The following is a 25,283-nucleotide window of genomic DNA, read 5'->3' as shown; positions in this document are numbered from 1 at the left end:
TCGGGGGCTTGAATTCCGCCGGGGAACGCTCCCCTGGCTTGTCAGGGTTCAGACTGCCGAACCCAGTGAGGGGGGCGCACCAGGCCGGGGGAGGTGCATGCACAACGCAAGCTGCCGGGAAAGTGCAGGGCGCCCGTACGTAGCAGGCCTCCCATGCCAGGCTGTGGGGCCCTGGGAACCATGGAAGGTTTCAGAGCAGCAGGTGAAGGCAGGGGGCAGACTAGGGTGGGCAGTGCATCGGGGCTGTGGTGGGGTGGGATGGAGGCCTGCTGCGGGCTGGATTCCCAAGGCCCCTGGAATGTCTCTGCTGCCCCAGCGCTCCTTCCCTGTTTCAGATCCTGCTCCTTCTGCAAAGCCTTTCTTGATGAATGCCCTGATGGAAGCTCACCCCCTCACTCCAGGGCCACCTTCTCCAGCTCCGTGAGATATACAAATCCCAGGCCTTCCCCATGCTGCCTTCCTTATCTGCTTCCCTTTCCCGTGTCAGACTGGGGCACCTCAGGTCCGTGCTGTTCCTCCTTCCTCAGACTGGAGATGCTGTATCAGTGATCTTTGGCTGCAAATGAAAAAAAAAAAAAAAAAAAAGTCAAACTGGCTTAAGCAAAGAAGGGGATTTATTGGCCCTCTGAACTGAAATGGGCTTCAGGCATAGCTGGATCCAGGTGTCCACCGTGTTGCCAGGCATTTGACTCCTCATCTTTTGCTCTGCTGTCTCCTGTGCTGGCCCCACTCTGAGAAAGGGGCATGGTTTTGCGATCTTCACCAAATCAGGTGCCTACTGCTAGTGGTGGACCTGGATGACCACAGCCCCCCCCCCCCACCTGAGAGTAGGAAGATGTTGGATGGTAGGCAGGCTGGAAGGAGAGAATGCTGACCCCACCTTCATTTGCACCGTGGGCTGAGCACTGGGATGTTCCAGGTGCAACAACAGACTATTCTGATAGGATCAATATTACAAGGCCGAGAATGACACAAACAAGGAATATAAAAGGGGTGTCTGACCTCACTGGGGTGGGGGCTGCCCTGGGGAAGAGGCAGTGGTTTGAGACCTCAAGGTAGAGAGAGAGAACGCGGCAGAGGGGGTTCCCAGAGGGGAACCAGCATGGAGAGGGGAGGGAGGGGGGTCTTCTTGAGTCCATTTATGTCTCTGGGGGCATCCTTCTGGGGGCAGCACAGGGCGGCCACAGCGCAGGCGCACATGCACAAACACATGTACACGTGCACAGCCACACGCTACACAGCAACATCTGTGCACACACGGTTGCACTCTTCACGCTCACGTGGCTACACTAACATTCACACACGCGTGCATACGGCCCACGGCACAGTTACACACGTGCACAGAGGCGCGTGGAGGTGTGCGTGCACACGTACATCACGCACGCACGCGCGCGCGCACGCCGGTTGCCCATCCATGAGTGGCTGGTGGGGAAGAGGCAAGAAGGCGCCCGGTTGCCCTGGCAACACATCCTGGAACCCGACCCGGCCTGCTTAGTGCAGCTCATCTGGCGGGCTGTCAGCAGGCGGGGGCTGCTCAGGACCCCAACCCGCACAAAGCTGGTCTGACTCCACACCCTGGGGCTCAGTTTCCCCACCCGTCAAATGGAGCAAACGCAGCCCACACCCGCTGCAACTCCCACACTCGCGGAGGCTGCGCAGACGCCCTCCCGTCCGCCGTGCACTGCCTGCCCCCCAGGCTTCCGTGATGCGAGGCCTGCCCCCCAGCCCGAGTCCCTGAGTGAAAGGACTCCACTTCCCAGGGGACAGGGGAAGGCAGGGCCGGACCCAAGCTAGAAAGAGTGGGCAGTTCCTCAAGGGGGAGCAAGGCGGGAGGGCTGGGACCCTCGCCCTCCACTGCCAGCTCCCCGGTTCCCCAGCAACCTTGCAGGAACCCAGAGACGGGGTCAGGCCGGGGCTTTCCGTGGATTCACACACTGTCAGGAGCTTCCCTGCGGCCCAGCGCAGTGTTGGGGCTGCAGATGGCCTTTCACGGAGATAAACCTGCCGGCTCTGGGGCTGGAGACAGACACGACCCCAGACAGCCTGTGAGCTGGGGTGGGACACGGAACACACAGCGGAGAGGGCCAAGAGGGCTTCCTCTACGAGGTGCCATCTCAGCTAGTGCCCGAGAGCAGGGAAGTTGAGGGGCAGGAGGCATTCCAAGCAGAGAGAACAAGCTGTGCGAAGGCACAGATGTGAATGGCCCAGTGCCGGCTCCCACGCCCCCCACGGCCTCCACCCACTGCCCCCGGCAGGGGGTCTCCAGGGTGTGTGACAAGGGTGGGGGCTGCTCTCCCGTCTGACTGCAGGGCCTGGGGCAGACCGGACGGCGCTCCCGCTTGGGCAGCTGATGGCATCTGAGGGGGTCCCCCTCGACGACGACAGCGGCCCTACGCGTCCAGTCTCTGTCCCCAGAAGGTCAGAGGGCGGAAGGGGCCGATCCTGGCATGGCTCTCCCCGGTGGCTGCAGTGAGGGCGCGGATTCACATCCTGGCTCTGGGCTAGGCTGCCTCGGGAGCATGACTGAAAGGCTGGGTCTCCCCACCTGTGAGGTGGGATGCTTGTGGCCCTGGTGGGGCGAGAGTAACGCTCTCACGCAGACCTGCGGGATGAACGTCACGTGTCCTGTCACGTGTCCTCCTAACAGGGCCCGGGGGTTCCCTGCCCTGCTGCAGTCTCGCTTCCCTGCCTCCACCCCAAGCAGGAGAGGCCCAGGAGGGCTTCACTAAAAGGCTGGGGAGGGCTTCACTCATCCTGAAGGCTCCTCCCGCCACCCTCCCTGGAATTCAAGACAAAACTCCTCTCTTGTTATTAAACAGCAAAGCCAGCAGATCTCCACCCCCGCGTCCCTGAAACACCTTTATTGCACTAAAAACAGCAGTTATAAACAAACACTTGGGGGAGGATGTCTTAAAGATGTACCCACAGTCAAGTTCAAACACAGATGTCAAACAGTGCAGGGGCCTATAAAATGGGGGCCCCCAGAAGGAAAGCCGGGGATGTGAGCGGTCAGGGTCAGAGAAGGGGGCTGAGAGTCTGAGCATGTCACTCCATGCAGGGCTGTCTGCCTCCTCCACCCACAGGCCTGGCCTGGAGGTCCTCCGGAGCAGAGGGCCTAAGGGAGCAGGCCCAGGACAGAGGCCGGAGGGGGCACAGCAAGGGACCCTAGTGCCAAGGGCTTCCGTTCTCAGCCTCAAGGGTGCACAGGTATGTCTCACATGTGCAGAAGGGAACACATGCTCCCCCACCCCACCCCACCCCACCCCCGGGGCTCTGGAGGGAAACATGCTCCTTCACCCCTCCCCCAGGATGATCTGGAGACCCAGAGCCAGGAGGGACAATGTTTGGACTGGGAGGGGCACCCCAGGATCCCCACAGACTGGCCGGGTCCATCCTCGCCCAGCAGGCAGCCCAGGAGAGGCAAGGGGGCAGAGCTGGCCTTGCCTTGGCCCCTGCTTCAAACTGTATCGTTTCTGTTTTCTTGAGCAGGAAACCTCCACAAAAATCATTCAAGGACCCACATACTGACACAATTAAACCCATGCAGCTGTCTTAGCAGCACGAAAAGCCACAACCAGGGTCTCCCCAAGCCTCCCCTTTGTCCCACCCACCCTAACCAAAACCTATGTACACGAGTGGAGTGAAAGTCAAGGCCATCAGTCACTGGGCATCACTTCCTGGGTAATGCACAGGAGGGGGCAGGGACAGCAGCCCCCAACCGCAGGGGCCAGGGAGGAACGGGGCCCCCCCCAGGGCTGGCAGTGCTCTCTGGGCACGTTCTGAGCAACCCCTCCAGGGGAGGGAAGTTCCCCACGCCCAGCAGGGCCGCAGGGCCCCGAGCGGAGAAGGCGATGGAGGAAAACAGCTGACAGGAGGGCTGTCTCGCTCGAGGGGCAGGAGGGGAGCAATTGCCCCCATCTTCTGGGACTTCCTCCACGGCTGCCTGTCTTTGCCAGGCAGGCAGTGGCTCTCAGACGTGGCTCTCGCCTCCCGAGCCTGGGAGGACGGAGGACTGTCTCCCACAGCTCCGAGGGGCACCGTGGACAGAACTCGGGCCTGGCTCTGATCTCTTGGGGGGGGTGGGGGGTGGGGTCTGGCGGGCCGGGGTGGCAGGAGGACGCTCATGCAGCAGAGGAGAAGGTATGACTGGGCCTCAGGACCAGCGGCCTCTGGGTCTGTGACGGGCCTTAGCTGCCTCCTGGCCCAGGTCCCAGAACTCCGGAAGGGGTGAGGCAGGGGCGTGGGACTTGGGGCACAGGAGGACTCAGCCCTGCAAGCTGACCCTTTCTTTTCCCCGGCAGCCCCCTCCCTTTTAAGCCCTGGAAAACGGCATGACCCAGGACCCCCCCCCCAACATGGGCTGCAGCCTGAGTGGAAACCACCTCCCCTGCCGGATCCGGGTGGGGGTGGGGTCTCCGCAGCCGGCGGGAGGGGGCGCGGGGGCCTTTACAAGAAGGGAAGCAGAGAGGTCAGGGGCAGCTCCTTCTCCCCGAGCAGGGTGTCCCGCTTGAGGCTGCCGCCCTTGTTCACCACCTTGACCCTGAGCGCCAGCTTCCGCACGCTGGCCGGGCCCAGGCCGTCGAAGAAGAAGTCCTCGTTGAAGACGGGGTGGCGGCTGTTCTTGACGATGGTGCTGCGCTGCTTCTGCAGCTTGCCGGGCACCAAGCACAGGCCCACACAGCAGTTAATGCTGCGGGCGTCGCACAGCCGGTCGTAGAGGCCCTCGGCCGCCAGCAGGCGCACGCGGAGGCGGGCCTGGGCCGCCTCATACTCGGCCAGCAGCCGCACGCTGCCCCGCGGGCCCATGCGCACGGCGTGCTCCGCGCGGGGCGCCGCGCCGGGCTCGGGGCCGGGCTCCTTGGTGGCCCTGCGGGCCCGGCGGCGCCGGGCCCCAGGGCTGGCGTCCGGCGTGCTGTCGTCGGCCGACAGGGAGCCGTGGCGGCCCACCGAGTGCTTCAGCTGGCTCACCTTGGCCTGGCCGTCCTGGGCGAAGCCTTTGAGCAGCGACACGGAGCGCGAGAGCAGGGGGGATCCGAAAGGCGAGGACTCGGCCGAGGACGCCGTGTCGCTCTCCCCGCCACTGACGCAGCGGCCGGGGCTCATGAGGGCGCCGCCGGCTTCCCTGGGCGCCCCATCGGCCCCGTCGGCCTTGACGCCCCCGCGACGGCGCCGGGTGCCCGGGGAGCCCACCTGGGCCAGAGCGCCGTGCTCGCTGTGGAACAGAGACTCCTTGCGCCGTGTGTGCGGGCTCTCGGCCAGCGTGGCGAAGCCATAGGACGTCTGGGCCTTGGGCACCGAGGGCAGCGACATGGCGCCCCGGGCCTGGGGGTCGGCGTTGGTGGCGGCCTCCTCGGCGGGCCAGTCCTCCGCGCTCTCGATCTGGATCACATGCCTGGTGGCCGCCTTCAGCAGGCTCCTGCTCTCGGCGGCCAGCTTGGCGGGCAGCCGGGGGCTCCGGGGGCCGCGGCGGGGCGCGGCAGGGGCCAGGCTCTGCTCCGAGGGCGGGGGCCCCGGCTCAGCCTGCGCCTCCGGCTCCGCGGGGCCGGCGGGCAGCTTGGGGGGGATGAAGAAGTCCGGGATCTTGTCGGGCGTGAGCACGTTGCTGTGCCGGAGCCCCGCGGCGGCCCCGCCCCCGCCCCCGCCCCCCGTAGCTCCCCTCTCCCCTGACCCCCGAAGCCGCGCCAAGAACCACATGTTGGCTTTCTTCATCGGGGCGGACGCAGGGGCCTGGAGGGGTCTGCGGAGCCTGGGGAGAGAAGCGGGGCTCGGGAGCTGCAGGCCCCCCTGCGCGCGGGGGCTGTGAGAGGGGCTCCCGGCCCCCGCCGCGGGGAGCCCTGCAGGGGGCCAGCGGGGTCCGAAGGCGCTGAGGCCCAGGACAGCGGCGGGGTGGGCTCGCCCCTCCTCTCCCCTCCCCGGAGGAATCGCGCTTAACTTCCAAGTGCCGAAGCCCGGCCCGGGAGGTGGGGGCGGCGCTGACTCTCGGGAAGCTCCCCGGGGACTGCGGCTCCACTCTCGCCCCCACCCCCGTTCTGAGGATCTCAAAGCGCTTTCTAAAGGGGTCCGCGCTCAGTCCAGGCGGAAGACACCCCAGGGCGTACGGGGGACCCCGGGGTGTCCCAGCTCCGCCCCCCCCCCAAGCTCCCTCCCACCCACCTGTGGCTTCTCCCGGGCCGAGGGTCCGGGCATCCGGGGTGAGGGGAGGGAGAGGAGGTGAGTCTGGGGGCTGGCGGCGCGGCGAACCGACCCCTCCCCTCCTCCCCCCCACCCCGCCCCGCGGGACTCGCCTGCAGGTGGGGGTGGGGTCCTAGCAGCCCCCGCGGAGCGTGGCGGGGCCCCGAGCTCACCTGCCCGGGGACGGTGGCCGAGGCTGGCTGGTCCGCGGACACGCCGGGGTCTCGGCGCGCAAAGGCTGGGGGCGCGGGGACGCGGGCGCAGCCTCGGTCGGGCGGCAGCGCAGTCGGACTCATTCACCGGCGGCGGCGGCGGCGGGAAACCGCCCAGCTGGCCGCCGCGCCGCCGTATTCCTCCTAGTACGGCCGCCCTCCTCCCCCGCCTCGCTTGCCCCGGGGACCGGGCGGGCGGTCTGCGCAGCCCCCGGCGGGCAGAACCGCGGAGCCTCGCCGGGACTCGGGGACTGAGGGGGTGGGGGGAAGGAGGCAGGTGGTGGCGGTTTGCTGACGCCCCTAGAAACCCCAGGCTCCTGCCTCAGTTCGTCTGAGGGCCGTTTCCCCGACTTACGCTGACGAGTAAAAGAACAGCCGTAATAATAATAACGGCAGCTGAATTTATTACTGAGCACTCTCTCAGTTCCAGGCTCTTAGCGTCCTCCCCCCAACTCATTCCACAAAAACCGGCGGGTACGTCCTATGGCTGTCTCCAGTTTGCACATGAGGAAGGTGAAGGTTCCTTTCTAGAAACAAGGAGCTGGCCGCTGAGACGCGGCTCAGGGCAGACACCCGAGAAGCCGGCCAGGGCGCTGCTCCTTCATGGAAAGCTGTTTATCGAGCACCTACTGGACGCTGGGAACATGGCTGTGACTGACAGGCAGCTGCCAGCTTTGTGATGCGTCCTGGTCGGAAGGACGCCAATGCAGAAATACACGGGTAAATACTAACCGTAGGTTTGGCGGCTCCCGTGACAAAATGTAACAGCAAAAATGTGATTCAGGGAGAGAGTACCCCCCTACAGTTCAGATGGATAAACCAGCACGGGTAAGACCAGGAGACTCAGGCCTGGCCGCTCTGAGACCACAGCGTGTCTTGGGATTCCACCCTGCACCCTTGTGACCTGCTGGCCCCAACCCCCCTCTTCCTCACTCCTTCCTCCCTCCCAGCCTCAGTTTCCTCTTCTGGAATCCAAGGCCGAGTGACCAGTCCCAAGTCCAGCAAGATAACGTATTACCAAGACTGATGCAGAGCGGGGGATGCCTAGAGCTTATTTATCATATTCCAGGAGCCTCCTCTCTTCCAGAAATGTCCCCGAGCGTCGTCGTGGCTGGAGCTGGGATGGGGGCAGGTCTGGAGTGACTGCTGGTTCAATAGCAGAAGGGGGGTTGGGGTGCAGACTGAGCTGGAGCTGGACAGAGGCCCCTCCAACACTTCCACTTGACCTTGGAGTGAGGTGGGGCTTCGAGGCCCATTGTCCAGATGGGGAAAGGGAGGCTCCCTCAAGAGGCCTGTCTCAACTTTGCTCACCCAGCAAACATGGAGCCCCCCTTTGTTTTGGGGGCAACACTGGCGTGGCCACACAGTCTGACAGAGGAGGCAGATACCAGGGAATGCATCACTTCACTGCCGCCTCCAGGAAGCCTGCCCTGCCTGCCCCGCATCACAGCCCAACGGAGCCCTCGGAACCCTAACTTCAGCTCTCGTCAAAAATACAATTACTCGGTCGATGTCAGTCACCCCTGCTGGGCCTGGAGTGCCACAGTAGGAAGGGTGAACCTAGAACAATGCTCTTCCCTGCAGGGGCCTCGAGCCACCGCCCAGGATGGCAAGGTGACCGGCTCAGGCGTCCTGATGACAGGCCGGCCTGGGTACTGGGGCTTCGCTCCCCACATACCCTTGTCTCGCCGAGAGCGGGGTCTTCCCCCGAGCTGGGTTGGGGGAGGAGGGCAGTGAGTTTATTCTGTGCCGGTGGTCTCTGCACTGAGTAGCTCAGGACGCTAGTCTGGAGCCTTGTATCCGGGTTCAAATCCTGGTGCCAACTATTCCTGCTGTGTGACTTCCGGCAAGCGTCCAAATCTCTCTGTGCCTCTGTGTCCTCAGCAGTCCATGGGCATAACACCTGCCCCTGAATTGCAGCGTCAGAGTGAAGATTCCACAGGGTGAGGTACTATTTGCAAAACGCTTAGTACCGGGCCCAGAAACGTGTGAGTTAAGTGTTGGTTCCACGGATGCTGCTACCAGTGAGGAAGCGGACTCAGTGGGGGAGGAGCCCCAGGACCTGACCCCACCACGGCCCAGCTCAGCCGGAAGCCCCACTCCTATCCCCACCCCATCACATTTGGGGAAACTGAGGCACGGCAGGGGGGTGGGGGAAGGCACCTGGGGAAGGTCCCAAAGGCCTGCCCTGTGGGGCTGGGGACCCCACCCTGGGAGGGGCCCTTCCAGCTGGTCAGCTCAGCTCCGAGCCCAGCTCCACATCCCTTTCTGTGAACAGGAACCTCTCCCGGCCCACAGAACCCTCGGCTGATGGGCGTGGCAGCCCCCCCAGGACTCCCCACCCACCCTCAGCAGCAGCCTTCTTGGAATCAGAGAAGGGGAGGCTGCAGGCTGCAGGCTCAAGCTGGAGAGAGCGCCCCTCTGCCCTGAGCCCTCCACCTCATGCTGGGTGGCCTTTATCCTCAACACCCTGCCAGGGACCCACTGAATGGGGCGGGGGAGGTGGCCGACCTCAGGGTGGCTGGGAGGAAGCACCAGGAGGTGGCTTGAAAGAGATCTGAGTTCCAGTCCAGAGGGGCCACCTGGTGCCATCTGGCTCCGGGCAGCGGCCTCCCCTCTGCGCTCCGCCTCCTTCCCTGGAAAAGGGAGCGCAGGCCCGTCTGCAAGCTCCCAGGAGGGTCCCGGGCCCAACAAGGCACAGGGCAGCCAGCGTCGGGGGGGTTGGGGGCATCGTCCCCAGTTTACAGAGCAGGACGCTGAGGCACAAGGGAGGCCCAAGCCACAGGGCACCCAGTCCCGAGAAGGGAAGCTACTGGCCAAGGCGGCACGGTGGGGGTTGAACCCCCCGTCTCTACTGCCTCCCTCCCCAAGTCTCCCTGAGGGCAAAGCCGGGGCAAGCAGCGTTTGTTGACTGAATAACTGAAGGTAGAATGGGGCAGGAGCCAGCCGTGCGGGACCCAGGCTCCCAGACCCCGTCACCGTGGGGCACCCCAGGCCTGGCTTTCCCGACTCAGGGAGCAGGATGAGGGAGGTGACGGGCTTGGAATCCAGGCTCTGCCACCTCCCAGTGGTGTGGCCTCTGCCGTGGCCTCATTCCTCGGAGCCTCTATTTCCTCATCTGTAAAGTGGGGAGTTCAGGACTCCAAGTCTGTGCAGTTCTTAGCACATGCCCGGGGTGGGGTGCTAGATAGAGACTTTGAAGGGGAGCCTGGGCTTCGGCGGACCCAGAGCTAGGAATGAATGGCCTACAAATCTCCAGAACCTGACACTCCCCCCCCAAACCCCTGCCCAGTCCTTTCTGCCCACCACTTCCCAGTCCCATCCTGTCCCCCACAGCTTCATTCCCACTGGGGACTCTCATCACCTCTGTGCTCAAAAGGCCCAAGCGGCTCTCTCTGGCACCAAGCTTTGCCCGGCTGTGCCCCCAACTCCCCCACCCCTCTGATCTCCTTTTCAGCCGCTCTGACCATCCTTCTGTCTCCTGAAGAAGCTGTGCTCCAGGGCCTTTGCACACACCATCCCTTCGGCCCGGGTCTCTCCTCCTCTCTCGGGGCCTCCTTGCTCATCCTCCAGATCATTCCCACGGAGAAACCCTCCTGGATTTCCTGGGGCCCCTAAGCTCCAGGGCACTTTCCTTCCCATGGGTGTCATCATACACTTAGCAGTACCTGCTAATTAATGTCATTTGGCAGACTCCACAAGAGCGGGTCTGTCTTGGTCACGTTGCATCCCCATTACCCACCAGGGGTCCTGGCAGGTGGACAAGAGGAGGTCATGAAGGCAGATTAAAGGATATGAGGATGGGGGTGTGGATGGATGGACAAATGAATGGTGAATGGGTAGTTAGATGGATGGATGTGTGATGGATAGGTGGGTTGACTGATGAACGATGGATGGACAGATGGATGGGTGGGTGACTGGATGGGTGGATGGATGGATGGATGGGTGGATGGATGGGTGGGTGGGTGGATGGATGGATGGGTGGATGGATGGATGGATGGTTGGATGGGTGGGTGGATGGGTGGATGGATGGGTGGGTGGATGGATGGGTGGGTGGGTGGGTGGGTGGGTGGGTGGATGGATGGATGGATGGTTGGATGGATGGGTGGGTGGTGGATGGATGGATAGATGGTTGAATGGGTGGGTGGATGGGTGGATGGATGGATGGATGGTTGGGTGGATGGGTGGATGGATGGGTGGGTGGATGGATGCGTGGGCGGGCGGGTGGATGGGTGGGTGGGTGCGTGGATGGATGGATGGGTGGGTGGGTGGGTGGATGGATGGATGGATGGATGGATGGTTGGATGGATGGGTGGGTGGTGGATGGATGGGTGGATGGATGGATGGATGGGTGGGTGCGTGGGTGGGTGGATGGATGGGTGGGTGGTGGATGGATGGGTGGGTGGATGGGTGGGTGGGTGGGTGGGTGGATGGATGGGTGGATGCGTGGGTGGGTGGGTGGGTGGATGGATGTATGGATTGGTGTCTCCAGGTCTCTGAAGAGACATGGCATCAGAGTCCCCTTCTGGCTCTGCCTTTGTATGGCTTCCCCCCTAGTTACAGGCAGACCCGAGTGGCTTTCACTGCCCACACCCTTACCAGGTCCCCCCACAGCCTGGGATAGAGCCTGCTGACAGCAGAGAAAGCACGGCCCCTCCCCAGAGCCAGACCCTGGGTAGGGGTGTGGCCCCAGCCTGGCAGGGATGTGGTGAGGCTTGGGGTGCCTCCTTGGGAGGGATGACTCCATGTTTGTGGGAGGAGTTGAAGGAGGGTCCTGGGGAGAGATGGGGGTCTCCCTGGGAAGCAGAAATCATGTGAGGGAAGGTCAGGAGAAGAGAGCCGGGTGCCAGAGCAGGGAGCTGGGCATGCGGGAGAAGTAGGGGCTTTGAGGTCAATAAAGGAGACTGAGAGAGAACTGGGGTCTTCTCAGGAAAATGAGAACGAGAGACATTGGGAGACCAAGAAGTCAGGCCATCTGTCGGGACAAGTTAGGAGCTATTTGGAGAAGAAAACAAAGAGCTTTTTGCCAGATATCTGGGGGTATCTCAAAGGACAGAAGTTTGTGGCATTTGGGAGATAGAGTGTTTCCAAAGAGAAGCTGGGGGTATGTTGAACAGAGGAGCTGGAGTGTGCTTTATCTCAGGATAAGATTGAGGTTCTGAGAGATGTCGGGGGATTCGGCCTCCCCCCTAACAGGGGCACAGCCAGGGCCTGGCCCCCTCGTCCTCCGGCCCCCCGCCCCCCAGGAGACTGAACCCTGACCCCCACCCCGGGAGGGCCTTGTAAGGCGCAGGAGGGCTCACGCTCCCGTGGACATTCCCAGGTTTAATTACAAACAGAGGCCAAGTGTCCAGTGCGGGTTGACAGCTGGGAGGGTGGGGGTCTCACCCCCACCCCCACCCGGGTCAGTTGTCTTGGGGTTGCCTGGATGCCCCCATCATCCCAAGGCGCCCCCCACTTCAACATCAGCATTTGCCCTGGCCTGAGGGCCCAAAGCACCTTGACTCTCCCCCCAAAAGACAACTGTACACTCATTTTTTTCGGGTGGAAAATCTGAGCCCGGCCAGGACAGGAATCCATCTCCACGCCAGGGAACTGGGGACCCGCCGGTTCCAGGGAGGTGAGCCGACGTCCAGCCGGGAAAGGAACCTGGGCCGGGGCTCCGAGATAGATGGCTGCTTTTTGATATATTTTCTTTAAAGGCGAGAAAAGGCTCTGTCTTTGGTATGTGTGCCCTCACTCCAGGTGAAGGCTGGTGGCAGGCAGAGGGCTTGGTGGGAGAAAGGGGTCGTGGGCCCCGTCTCCTGGCGGGGTTGACCCAGCCCAGCCCAGGGCCAGCTGGAGAAGGAAGATTCCAGAGACCCACGCGGAGGAAGGAGAGACAGCGGCGATTCCGGCCCGACCGGGGTCCAGAGAAAGGCTGAGGGCCCCTAAGGCCGCAACAGGGCCATCCGGGGGGAGCGGGGACAGGAGCCACAGGCTGAGAACCACAACCTGGTGGGGAAAGAGAAGGAGAGGTCAAGGCTCAGCAGAGACAGCAACCGGAGAGCTGGCTTCAGGTGTCAGAGACCTCACTCGCAAGGCAGCAAGGTGAGCCAGTGTCAGGCCTCAGGCGGAGGGCCCGGGTTCGAGTCCCAGCTCCTGCATGGCCTTGCTGTGTGACCTAGGGTACTCGCTTAACCTCTCTGTGCTGCTGTTCCTTCCCCCAAACGAGAACACTACGAACAGTGCCTTTGTCAGCGGTGCAGAGGGGAGTCAGCGAAGATGTGGAGAAGGGATGAGCTCAGGGCCTGGACGCAACGGCTGCTGCGTTAGCAGCTATGATTACCGCCATCGGTGTTGCTTCTCGGGTCACCAACAACTTAGGGAGCAGAGGGGAAGCAGGTCAGACCCCGGCACGTGCACACACACGGCCCCACGGTGCTGCAGATCGTTTCAGGTGTTCCACAGGCCACCCCCATCCCTGGAGCCCTGCCCTAGATTGGGAATCCTGTCTCTGCCTGCGGTGGTGGCGGCCGAGGCCTGGCTGGGGGCAGGGAGCAGGCCAGCGCTGAGTGGGGAAGGAGGCAGGAAGAGACAGTTGTCATGGGGACGGGAGAGCAGCCCAACCTGGCCCAGAAGCGCCTCTCAGCCTTTGGGGAAATTCCACCACCCTCTTCCCTCTGCGAGCTGAGCCCCCGGCTGCCAGCTTCCCTGTATCCCCAGGGCCCGCCTCTGTGTGCCCCCCAAAGACTGCGGCTGCCACCCAGACCCCTCTGTGCCCCAGCTCGGCCGCATCCTCCCCTGCCTAGCCAGGCCCCCACCTCACCCCAGGCTCCCCCACCAACCAGAGGGGCCCTGGAATCACCCAGACCTGCCTGTTCCTCGCCCACTCACCTCGCCTCACACTCCAGCCCCGCCAGCCCCACCTCCTCCGGGGGCTTTTTACCCCCAGTTAAGCACACAGTTGCCCTAAACAACTCAGAGCGTGACTGCTGATGGGGACGGGTTTCCTCTGGGGGTGACGGAACGTTCTGGAATTCGATGGGGGAAGGTGGCACAGCTCTGGGAAGACACTGAAACCCACTGAGTTGTGGGTGAGTTATGTGGCACGTGCATCGCAGTGTTTAAGATGAGAAAACTCTGGCCAGTGGGGGGGCCGGGAGCCCACGGGGCCGGACGCACCTGGCTCAGGGTTCCCGCTTTACGACACCACGCAGGTGCAGCTCGCTCTCGGCGGCCACGATGGGCTGCCCGTTCCGCAGGTGGTGGTCGATCAGGTGGCTGATGCTCTCAAAGAGCACGTCCTTTGTCCGCACCTGCGGGGCCAGAGGCCTGGCCGTCAGCCCCCAAACTCTCGGGCCGGCCCCAGACCCGTTGATGGGAAGCTGCGTCTTCACGGGCCCTCCGACGGCTCGCGCCCGAGGCCGAGAACCACTGGGTTGGAGACTTCGGCCACAGAATCAGCCTCGGAATTCCAGAACTACGTGCGGACACAGGCTCCAAAAGCACCAGCTCTCCGGGGCCACGCTTCCTGTAGCGGGTTGAATGGTGCCCCCACCCCCCCCACCGCCCCCACGCCAAAAAAGATATGTCTACATCTTAACCCCTGAAACCTGTGACTGGGCTCTTGTTTGGAAAAGGCCCCTTTGCAGATGTGATCAAGATGAGTTCACCTTGATGGATAAGGAAGATGTGGTCCACGGGTACTACTCGGCCATAAAACAGAATGAAATAACGCCATTTGCGGCAACGCGAACGGACCTAGAGATTATCATACTAAGTGGAGTAACTCAGAGAGAGAAAGACAGACATCATATGATAGCACTTCTGTGTGGCATCTAAAATATGATGCAGATGAACTTATTTACAAAACAAGAACAGACTCACAGACATAGAGAACAGGCTTGTGGATGCCAAGGGGGAGGGGGGGTGCCAGAAGGATGGATTGGGAGTCTGGGATGAGCAGATGTAAATTATTATATATACAATGGATAACAAGATCCTACTGTAGAGCACAGGGAACTATCTTCAATATCCTGGGAAAACCATAATGGAAAAGAATATAGGAAAGAATGTATACACATATGTATAACTGAGTCACTAATTTCTGTAGAGCAGAAGTTAATACAGCATTGTAAATTAACTATCCCTCAATGAAAAAATTAATTTCAAAAAAGAGTAAAAAAGGATGAGTTCGTCCTGGCTTACTCAGGTGGCCACAAATCCAATGACCGGTGTCCTTATAAGAAGAGAAAAAGCCTGGACACAGAGACACAGGGAGGGGCCACGAGAAGACAAGAGGCGGGGACTGGGGTGATGTGTCCACAAGCCAGAGAACAAGAATCTCCGGCAACCGTGAGATGCCGAGGGGGAGGCCTGAACCCAATCCTCCCTCGGAGCCTCAGAAGGGAACCAGCCCGGCCAACGCCTTCGTGTCAGACGTCTGGCCTCCAGAGCTGGGAGAGAATAAATCTCTGTGGTTTTAAGCTGCCCAGCTGGTGATCATTTGGGAGGGCAGCACTAGGAAATGAATACACGCCAGGGATCTTGTAGACATGGATCTGAAAATCCGAACCACCAAATCTAAAAGCCACCTGCATCTTCGAATGAGAAACATCTTAGCCTCCTGCGTACAGACCTGGACGCAACACGGACCCGCTGGCCGCCAGCTGCCAGAGCTTCACGGGCGATGCCAGACTCGCTGGGCACACATCGGCCGGCAGCGGGCTGGCAATGCACATGCCTGGGCCCTCGGCAAACCACCTGTTTTCCAGGCACTGGGGACAGGACCTGTGAAGCTGCATGTTAACCAAGTATGTAAGGAGGTTCTGAAGCTTCTATAGCGTCTCTCATCCTGGAGATCTGTTTACCTGAGAGGGAATTCGGCCCGGGGGAGGGCTGACGGCACGCCCGGCTGAGGCCACAGCTGGGAGCGCTGGAGCCGTGGCCCCACCTGGGCCAGGCCACACAGTCGCCACCCCAGCGTGCTCCGTGTGGGGTACAGAGAACACACGCAGCCCCCCAGGGCGGCGCCGAGGAGTGAGCTGGAGGTGGCAAAAGCGCTTGGTAAACTCAGAAGGCCCTTAACACCCCACGCTCCTTCTAACCAGGGAAACACCCTACAAAGCCCAAGGCCCTTGGACAATGGAAAACCCTTTAAAACCGTAGCTCTCGTTGTAAGTTGGAAAATGCCTTGTAAACCCTGAGATGCTTTAGGAGCGACAGAATATGCCAGACCTCACTGATTCAAGGCAGCTGCAACATGCACCACAGTTGATGTACCACAAGGAGAGGAAAAAACCTCCAAGTTCGGTAATGATAAAAGTGATGCAATTGATGGTTTAAAAAAAAAAAAATCAAGACTTGAGAGATGTCAAAATGAGAGGAAAGTGTGTACCAGAGGGGTGAAGCAATTCTGTAACTTGCAGGCCCTGAAACTCCCCGTAAATGGAGACGTGCTTTGTGAACCCTCAGATACGTTAGAAACTGAAACGACCAAATTTATCGCTCAGAGACGTCACGGTTTGCAAGATGCGTTAGCGATGATAGAATGTGGGGGGGGGGGAGTGCATCATGCAAATGATGGAATACGGTACTTTGTAAGTCCTAAAAGGCCTTGAGATTGGAAAAGGTTTTGTAACCCCGCTAAATGCTTTATAGACGGGCAAGTCCTTTGTAAAACCTAAAAGTCTTCTAAAACTGCAAAATACTTTGTAATTCTAAAATACCTGGTAAAGGGAAACAGAGTAAAGGGCTCTGTAATCTGAAAAATACTTCATGAAACCTAAAGGGCTCTTAAAAGGCGGGAACCCTGGGCCTTGGGCTGAGGGGAGAGGCCAGGTCCCTTCCCGGCCCGGCCCGGCTCCACGCCCGCCCCAGGCCCCCTCCCCACCCCTGCCCGGCCCCCGCGCCCACCTTACCACGCCTTCGGGGTCCACAAGCAGCAGGTGCTTGGGCTGCCCTGCATGCATGCCGGTGAGGACATACTGCCCCGGGTTGGTGACGCTGTCCCGCACAAGGAAGTCCCCGTCCACTCGAAGCAGTTTCTCCGCCGCCCGACGGCTCATCTGGCCGTGGTACCAGGGCTCCTGCCGCAGCTGCTCTTCCGTGGGGGCGATGGGGGCCCGGCGGGTCGGCGGGCTGGGCCACTGGTCCTCCACGGGAAGGGGGGCTGCCTCCGGACCCGCGGCCGCGGAGCACTCGTGCAGCCTCAGGGCGTCCTCGAAGGGTCCTGTGGGTGAAGACCGTGCGGGAGGCGGAGGGCAGCCGCCTCCTGCACGGAGGGAGGGGCCTGGGCTGGGGGGACCTGCTCCTTCACCCTTTATTGGTTCTATTAGGAACGCAATATATCCTCTTGGATTTTTCTAAGCATATGCCAAGAACGAGCATGTCTTTCTTTCCAAGGTGCACACCTACTTCTTTTTCTTGTCTTGTTACACTGGCTTCCTTCCCAGTGTTTATGCCTCTTGTTTCAGCAGCTCGTCTGACCGCACTGGCCAGGACCTCCACTGCATGCTCCACCTGGGCGGTAGGCAGCAGGCATCCCTTTCTTTTCCAAACTCTAATGGAAAAGCTCCTGACGGTCTCCCTAAGTTTCCTAAGGCTCCCCAGCAGGCACCATTGTGACACTGTGCGAGCCAGCCACCCTCTCTGAGATGTGGCCGCGTAGCTCAAACACGCTGGAGTGCGGAGTCGCAGCCCTGACCCCTGCCCTGGTGTGTCTGTGCTCTGCCTCCACCCTCCTTCCACTTCCGGTCCATCCAGATCACTCCTCCCTGACTCCTCCAGTGACCCAAGGGAAGCTGACCCAGCCTCCCGCTCCCAGGACACGTGACCAGTCCTGGCCAATCAGCATACTCATCTCGCACCCCTGGCCCAGTGATTATCTAGGGGATGAGCACATGACCCAAGGAGGGCAAATCAGAGGCAACCCCAGGATTACTCATGGGCGCCTGGCAACAAGCATCACTTTCTCCACTGGGGTTGCTGGACCATCTGGCTGGTCACCCAAGGGGACAGCCTGCCTCAGAAGGGGTTCACACCCGGAGCACCTCCTTTCCCATCTGAAATTGCTGTGAGGGGCCAGCAGGGCCACAGCAGGTACAGGTGTCAGGTCACTACTGTAATGACAAGAAATCGAGCTGTCCGTGGGGAAAAGGAGGCTTTGCAAACTGTGAGGGAAGAGATTTCCAGGGGCTTCTCTGGTGGCGCAGTGGTTAAGAATCCGCCTGCCAATGCAGGGGACACAGGTTCGAGCCCGGGTCTGGGAAGATGCCACATGCCGCAGAGCAACTAAGCCCGCGCGCCACAACTACTGAGCCTGCGCTCTAGAGCCTGCGAGCCACAACTACTGAGCCCGCCCGCCACAACTACTGAGCCTGAGCTCTAGAGCCCGCGAGCCACAACTACTGAGCCCGCCCGCCACAACTACTGAGCCCGCCCGCCTAGAGCCCGTGCTCGGCAACGAGAGAAGCCTGGGGAGACCCAGAGATAGGGAACTAGGCCTCCTGCAGACTGAGGCGTGCCGCAGAGAAGAGACGCCTGAACGCCCCCCATCTCACTCTTCCCCCACAGAGAGGGAGCTGGGTTACCCTCAAGAGACTGGAGGGTCCCACCGAGGAGGAAGTACCATAGGAAGCACACTTCCCCACCCCAACCCTATAACCTGGGGAGAAGTCCCAAGGGGAGGCCGCAGGGCATCTCCCATCAGGCCACGGGCTGCTCGGGCCGGCCTCCTCCAGCAGGCACTCTTGCCCCCACTTACTCATGTCGAACAGGTCCTTCTTGGGGCTGTCCTCAGGCTGCAGGGGCTCCGGGCCGTCCAGACCCTGCGTGTTGACGTACAGGTGGTCCTCGTAGTCTCGCGGGCCCCGGGCGTCTGCCTGCACGTAGCCATCCCCGGGCGGGGCTGGGGTTGGGGAGCCACAGGGGCGTGGGGTCAGCGAGGTGGCGTGGGGTCAGCGGGGGAGGGGGGGTGGCGTGGGGAAGCCCAAGGACAAGGGCCCTGGAGGGCAGCCCCGCCCACATCTGTCTCCCGCCAGGAAGGAAGCCCCGCCCTTTTGCACAGCAGCGTCAGGAGTGAAAAACCGCATAAAAGCCCAGCCCCGGGGCGCCGCGGGGAGGGAGCTGTGCAGCCGCGGAGGTCCACGGGGAGCCGCGCCCCCAGCACTCCCCCCCCCCCACACACACCCACGCCCGTCTGCCAGGCAGGAAAGCGACCTAGGGGGCCAGAGCTTCCCAGTTTCAAGGGAAGGCAGGAACCCCAATGTTTATGTTAAATCTCCACGTTTAAAAAATAACAGTAAAATTCTGCTCTCCCTGTAATTATGTTATCAACATGATACACGGTCATTTGTTTGCTTGCGTTCTGTTTTAGGCTTTCCTTTCTTTTCTTTTCTCAGTTTTGTTTTTGAATGTATAAGGCATTCACATGGTTCAATAGGCACAACTCCATGAAAAGATATCCTTGGTGGAGTTTCTCCCCGGGTCCCTCAGCACCTGGGTCCAGGTCTGCTGCATCCTCACCGGTTTGCCTGCCCTGTTCCCAAGGCCTCACCACCGTGTACGATCAGGCTGTTGGATTTTCACTGACCCCATAGGTGAGAAATGGCATCCTGGGGGAACTTAATTTCCATTTCTCTTATCTGGAGCAGCGTTCAGCATCTTTTCCTAGGTTCAAAGGACACGTGTGTATTTTTTTTCCCCCAGGAAGTGTCAACCCATTTCTAAACATCTCCGTTTTTAATCGTTGGCAGGGAAATAATGACCTGTGAAGACACTGTGGCCAAATGCAGCCCAAGGGCCTGCAGCCACGACCTCTGCTTTATGCCAATTGTATCCTTAACCCTCACAGACACCTGGGCTCACATACATGGGCTCCACCCTCTGTAGGCAAGAGCAAGTAAGATCACCTCTCAGTGCCTCGGTCTCCTCCTCTGCAAAAATGGAGAGAATGGGAGTAGCTTCCTCACAAGCAGGGGTGAAGATGAAACCCTCTGGCTATGATTCAATATGTGTACTGATGCTGCTCCAGCCCTGGGTGGTTGATGGGGGCCCAGGGGCCTCAGCCCAGGCTTCCCAGTCTGCACTGCACAGAGGAGGCACAGGTTCTCCTGGCCTCTTATAATCAAGGTGAAGTGAGAAGGAAGAAACCTGGGTTGCAGGAGTCCAAAGAGAGAAAATTCCTGGGCATTGGAGCTGGGGCATTGACACACTGGTAGGAGTTCTTGGCCGGAGACTTGGGAAAGGCATGATGAGAAGTGATAACATCATGTGCAAAGGCTCAGGGGTAGGAAAGGCTAGTGAGCCCTGGGAGTCAGGCCTGAGCAGCCCACGTCCCAGAGAAATAGCCGACCGGGGCCAGATGACGGCCGGGCACCTGCTGGGTACCCAATGCCATGCGTGTTCTTTAACCACAAGCTCCGGGAGCCAGTAGGGTTCTGATGCTCGGCAGTGAAATGACCAGATTGTTTGGGAAGATGTAAAAAAAAAAAAGCCCAACACATGTCAGCACGGCTGTGAGGGAACAGGCAGCCACAGCAGGGCTGGTGGGCAAACACACTTCCCGGACACATCAGGGAGCCATTTGGCAGCTTCCCGACTGTGGCTGACGTGTGCGCTCCATCCACAGCTCAGCATCCGTGGGAGGGACGCGCGGGGGTGCCCAAGGGGGTCTGCCACCCATCAAGAGGGGGCCACGTCAATAAGCAACTCCGCAGCCGTTCCGAAGAGCACAGGGACACAGCCAGAGCCCCAGAGAGGCCGAAGGTGTCCGCAGCCTGCCTCGGGGTCCTGACTTCTTTGGGGGCCTGTGGGTAATAAAGGCTGAAAGTGCCAGGGGGGTGAGGTCACGACCTCGGAGCTGGGGCAAAGGGGATTTTAGCCTTCTCTGTCGCTGTACATGTTGTATAACGTTAACATTTAAACGGCTGAAAACCCTACCATTTTGTTAAAAGCTCATGATACCCGGTGGGAATGTAAATCGAAAGGGCAGCTGTGTGATTTCTATCCCATGGAACAGCGGCCACTGTCCCGGGTACGGAGTCTACGGAGGCCCTTGAACAGAGCTGAGTGGGGGACGCTGCCGTGGCAAACGCCCGGAAAGGGCCCAAATGTCTGAGCGAGGACGGTCCTTCACGTGGCAGGGACTATGCCGTGGTGAAAAAGAAGGGGGGGCAACTGCCATGCCCTGATGTGGGGAGGATTCTAAGCCGGGTTGTCAAGAGGGGAAAGCAAGGTGGAGGGGTAGATAGCTCGCCACCGTCTAAAGACCGGGGAAAGCCACGTACGTCTGTGTTGACTTGAACGTGCACGGAAAATTCTGGAAAAACCATGGAAACTACTAACAGCGGTTACCTGATTAGGGAGGTGGATAAAACAAATGGGTCAGGGGGACTGACTCTTCACTGGATGCCTTTTTATACTCTGGTGCTTTGAACCGCGCGATGCAGTATCTATGCCCAAAATACAAGGAAACTGGTCTGCATGGAAAAATAAAAAATAAAAAGCAGACGCTGTCCGATCTCTAAGAGCACGGGGAGTAGACACAATCTCGCCGGTGAAAGCGGAGCGACCCAAAGTGTGGAAGCCGTGTGAGGGGCGGAGGGGACCCAGGGGGGAGGGCTGGGGCCCCCACAGTCCGGAGAGCGGCCGACCGTACCTGAGGGGCCCGCGTCCCACTGCGGGCCTTGGGCCTCTCTTCGAGCAGGAGACGCTCCCTGAAAAAGAGAGAGAGCAAGGGGTCCCCCGGCTCTGTGCAAGCCCAGACCCCAATCTCCCACGGCAACCCTCCTGACTGGCCTGTAGCACCCCCTCTCTTCACAGCACAGCACCCCAGTCTCCCACAAGCCAGATGTGAAGCTGGGCTCTGCACCCGTCCCCCGCCTCAACCTGCCCGCGCGCCCGCCACACACCCCTGCTGCCGCCTCGTGGGCCGTCCCCACTTGGGACGCCCGCCCCGGCACATGCCGTTTCTTGTGCCTGGATGTCGTTCCCTGCACTGCTCTCCTGGGCAACGCCTACTGACCCGTCAGGGCCCAGCCCAAACCTTGCCCTCAGGGACATCCTCCAGATCCAGGGGTGGTCAGTCTCCCTGGCGTACATTCTCGCTATCCTCCTTGGAAGCCCTGATTCAATCACTGCTCTACCCATTTCCTCAATGTCTGCGATGGGAATCCCGGCTGAAGTGTCAGGACTAGGGCCGAGCAGGTCTGGGCAGTTTGGATGCCCCCCCGCCCCCCGCAACGAGGTCCGAGGTCCGTAGAGGCTGACCTGGCCGAGGCCCCCGAGGGCACAGGGCTGCTGCGCAGGGGTGAGCCTGGAGTCCACCAGCCCGCCCGGGGGCGGCTCCTTCCCGGGAGTGCGGTTGTAGTAGCTGTGTACGGCCTCGTCCTCGTCTCCCCAGGCTGAATCCTCCGGCCCGGTCAGCCTGCGGACACAGGGCCAGCGGGAGCACAGGCCCCGGCGCGTGATGGGGGAAGGGGCTGGCTCCCAACAGGGCGCAGAGGACCCCAGGCTGAGCTTTGCAACGCGGGGCGGGCAAGCCAGGCCCAGGGACCCTGACCGCCCCCCGTCAGCTGAGCGGTGGCACCAGGGACTGTTGCTGATGGAGGGTCTGGGTGCCCCCTTTCTGTCCATCAGAGGGGATTCTGCACGAGCCTCAGCGCTCTGGCTGAACCAAGCAGGGCCTCAGAAGAGCCGGTCTCCGCCCCCTTTGCCCACGCCAGTCCCACCAGAGAGCCAGGACACGGTGCCAGGCTTGCACCCAGGACCCGGAAGCCACGGCTCAGGGTGGCGCCACCCCTCAGCACTGAAAACGCCCTCGCCCTCTGGCCCTGGATGGCGCCTTCGAAATTTATGCCAGGGAGGCTCCTCCGGGCAAGTGTGGCTCCCAAGAGCAAAAGAGGGGAAGCCGCTGACTGCCGCTCCGTCAGGGAGGGACAGCAGGTCGCAGTGGGGGCCCCGGGGGAGGAGAGGGGCTGAGGCCGCCCTGGCACGCGCGTGCGAGGGGCGTGCGAGCCCGTGCGAAGGCCACGGGGGCGTGTCCAGCTGTGCACGCCGGCCCCTCATCGGTGCGTATCGGACTTCTAACAAATTCATTTACTCACTACTTATTCTAGCCAGTTCCTGTCTATCCAGATACTTAAATAGCCGACCGCAGGCCACTGCCTGTCTCTGCCGGCCCAGGAGCTAAGGACGGTTTCTACACTTTGACGCCACAGAACCGTTAAGTGGCTAAGAAAACATCCGAAGAACACCATCTGATGACAGGTGAAAGTCAGGTGGAATTCAGAGTTTGGGGTGTCCATAAATAAAGCTCTGCTGGCACACAGCCCACCGCCGATCGCTCACACACCCTCCTTGGCCGTCTTCCGCCACAAGGGCTGAGACGGCAGGGCGTGCAGTCTGGCCCTTTGCAGAAGCGCCAGCCACCCCCGTGCAGACTAACGCTGACAGTATGACAGCCACCACCCGCCAACCGGTGCCCTGAGCCCTCACCTCAGCCGGGAGTGGGGATGTTTTTATCCCAGTTTTACAGATGCGGAAATGGGGTCCCGGTGGCCGAGCCGTGGGCCACGAGGGGCGCAGAGCAGGGAAGGGACAAGGACCCAAGCCCGGGGAGGAGGGGCAGGGCCGGCGGAGGTGCGGGAGGACGGGGCGGGCAGGCCGGTACCTTCCCGGGGGGACGGCGACCCTGGGGGGGCTGTGCAGGTACTGTTTGAAGCGCAGCTCGAAGGCTTGGCCCACGGTGCTGATGACGCTCTGGGCGAGGCCCTCGCAGCACTCCAGGATGTGGCAGGCTGCGGGTCGCGGCGCAGCGTCAGCGGGGCCTCGGACGGCTGACGTGCTCCAGCCCCAGGGCCCCGCCCGCCCCCACCGGGCCTCACCTCTCTGGTTGATGGGGTCCTTGGCCACGTACGCCACATAATCCGCCATGTCCTGGGGAGAGAGGGCGGCGGATGGAGGGGTCCCAGCAACGCGGGGCGTGGGACCGATGGGCGCAGGCAGGGGGTCTCGGGGCTGGGGGGACAGAGGGGCCGGGAGTCCACCCCCAGTCCTGGCCTTACCGTGTCACCGCCCGACGCAAAGGAGATGGACTGCATGTGGTGGTTGGCGATGATCTGGCCGAAGAGAGACCACCAGTCACGGGGCTGCCGCTTCAGGGTCGGGGGAGGAGAGAGGGGCTCGGGCCAGTCACTAGACCAAGGCCACAGGGGGGCCGGAAGGACAGGGGTGAGGGGATGGAGCCATCCCCTCGACAGGACGCCAGGATGACCGAGAGCCCCACCAGACGGGCAGCCCCGCAGCCAGGGCAGGACGCAGAGGCCCGCGGCCACGCGGCCACACGGGAGGACAAACCCGCCCCGCACCGGTGGACGCTCTCACACACGCGCACGTGGGCGCCGGGCTCAGACACGGCACCACACCCCCGACACAGACACACGTGCTAAAATCCACACGTGGGGCTTCCCTGGTGGCGCAGCGGTTGAGAGTCCTCCTGCCGATGCAGGGGACGCGGGTTCGTGCCCCGGTCCGGGAAGATCCCACGTGCCGCGGAGCGGCTGGGCCCGTGAGCCGTAGCTGCTGCGCCTGCGCGTCAGGAGCGGCTGGGCCCGTGAGCCGTGGCTGCTGCGCCTGCGCATCCGGAGCGGCTGAGCCCGTGAGCCGTGGCCGCTGCGCCTGCGAGTCCGGAGCCTGTGCTCCGCAATGGGAGAGGCCGGAACAGTGAGAGGTCCGCGTACCGCAAAAACAAACAAAAAACAAAAAACAAACAGGGCTTCCCTGGTGGCGCAGTGGTTGAGAGTCCACCTGCCGATGCAGGGGACGCGGGTTCGTGCCCCGGTCCGGGAAGATCCCACGTGCCGCGGAGCGGCTGGGCCCGTGAGCCATGGCCGCTGAGCCTGCGCGTCCGGAGCCTGTGCTCCGCGGCGAGAGAGGCCGCGGCGGTGAGAGGCCCACGTACCGCAAAATAAAATAATAATAATAATAAAATCCACACGTGTCCCGGTGCGCGGTTCACACCAACACCTGCACTTCCCCCAAGGGCCGGCGCCCAGCAGGCCTCCAGGCTTCACCTAGGTGAGTCCACAGACCCTGCCCTGGGCGGGGCTGGCGGAGGCTGGCGGGGGTGGGGGCGGGGCCCGCGGCGCTCACCTGGCGCGTGGCGGGAACGGAGAGGTTGAGGCCGTCGATGGAGATGCTGACAGCAATGCTCATGCCTGCGAAGCGCAGGTTGCTCTTGCCCAGGATGGAGGCCAGTGCCTTGTTGGGGGCCTGCGGGGGGCACAGGGCACCAGGAAGGTGGGCCCGCAGTGGGGCTCCAGCTGGGGCAGGCCCCGGGATGGCCATGTGCCCCCCGCTCGCTCCCACCCGGAGGCCATGGGCCCCTCACCCACCTTCTTCTTCCAGGAGCCCCGGATGCCAGGCACGGCCTCATGGAGCCGGTTGATGGCTTCCCTGTGTGGGCGGAGGGGGGAGGGGGCTTAGAGAGCAGGAGTTCAGAGAAGGGTGGGGGTCAGAGGGCGACGGGCTGAGGAAGGGGTGCAGTGGATCCTGAGCGGGGAGGGGCTCAGAGGAGGGAGGAATGCTGGGGCACCTGCAAGCCTGGACCAGGGGCTCCGGGCTCCCAGCCGCCCACCCCGTGCGCCCCACAGGTGCCCGTGCCCTCACCTCTCCCCCTCCAGCTCTTTGTCTCTCAGTGACCAGCGTACCTCTGAGCAACAGCCCACGTGACCGATTTGGGGGTCAGGTTTGGGGTTGCTGACACGGCCCTTCAGCCTGAACCCCAAGTTCTGTGTGGCCACAGGCTGGCCACGATTCCCATCTGTGGCATAAGGGGATGACCTCTGCTCTGCGCGCCCAGACACAAAGGCAGAACCAACCCCCGCCAACAGAATGGGAGAGACTTCCATGAAACAG

At 61.7% G+C, this 25,283-nt stretch overlaps 2 protein-coding genes across 2 annotated transcripts in view; both read right to left on the bottom strand.

Moving 5' to 3' along the window:
• Nucleotides 1–2,805: 2,805 nt before the first annotated feature.
• Nucleotides 2,806–6,448, bottom strand: C2CD4C (C2 calcium dependent domain containing 4C). Its single transcript, XM_067033473.1, has 2 exons — nucleotides 6,345–6,448; nucleotides 2,806–5,746 (listed from the first exon to the last, which is right to left on the bottom strand). Exon 2 carries the CDS (start codon nucleotides 5,707–5,709, stop codon nucleotides 4,447–4,449), a length of 1,263 nt encoding a protein of 420 aa, XP_066889574.1. The 5' UTR covers nucleotides 5,710–5,746; nucleotides 6,345–6,448; the 3' UTR covers nucleotides 2,806–4,446.
• Nucleotides 6,449–11,688: 5,240 nt separating this feature from the next.
• SHC2 (SHC adaptor protein 2) overlaps nucleotides 11,689–25,283 on the bottom strand; it is a 30,671-nt gene continuing 17,076 nt past the window's right edge. Inside the window, exons 3-13 of the mRNA XM_059063440.2 lie at nucleotides 24,761–24,821; nucleotides 24,519–24,638; nucleotides 23,432–23,485; nucleotides 23,252–23,303; nucleotides 23,038–23,164; nucleotides 21,636–21,792; nucleotides 21,025–21,082; nucleotides 18,130–18,273; nucleotides 16,286–16,596; nucleotides 13,548–13,681; nucleotides 11,689–12,377 (exon numbers count right to left, since the gene is read on the bottom strand). Coding sequence (XP_058919423.1) covers nucleotides 13,553–13,681; nucleotides 16,286–16,596; nucleotides 18,130–18,273; nucleotides 21,025–21,082; nucleotides 21,636–21,792; nucleotides 23,038–23,164; nucleotides 23,252–23,303; nucleotides 23,432–23,485; nucleotides 24,519–24,638; nucleotides 24,761–24,821 — 1,213 coding nt within the window. The 3' untranslated portion in view covers nucleotides 11,689–12,377; nucleotides 13,548–13,552. The remainder of the gene's footprint in view (nucleotides 12,378–13,547; nucleotides 13,682–16,285; nucleotides 16,597–18,129; nucleotides 18,274–21,024; nucleotides 21,083–21,635; nucleotides 21,793–23,037; nucleotides 23,165–23,251; nucleotides 23,304–23,431; nucleotides 23,486–24,518; nucleotides 24,639–24,760; nucleotides 24,822–25,283) is intronic.

The sequence above is a fragment of the Kogia breviceps genome, chromosome 4 (assembly GCF_026419965.1).
Source record: "Kogia breviceps isolate mKogBre1 chromosome 4, mKogBre1 haplotype 1, whole genome shotgun sequence".
NCBI classification, from domain to species: domain Eukaryota; kingdom Metazoa; phylum Chordata; class Mammalia; order Artiodactyla; family Physeteridae; genus Kogia; species Kogia breviceps.
This window is presented reverse-complemented; position numbering and strand designations above follow the sequence as displayed.

Coding starts and splice junctions, on each gene's coding strand:
- C2CD4C (XM_067033473.1), bottom strand. CDS start 5,709: ATGAAGAAAGCCAACATGTGGTTCTTGGCGCGGCTTCGGGGGTCAGGG.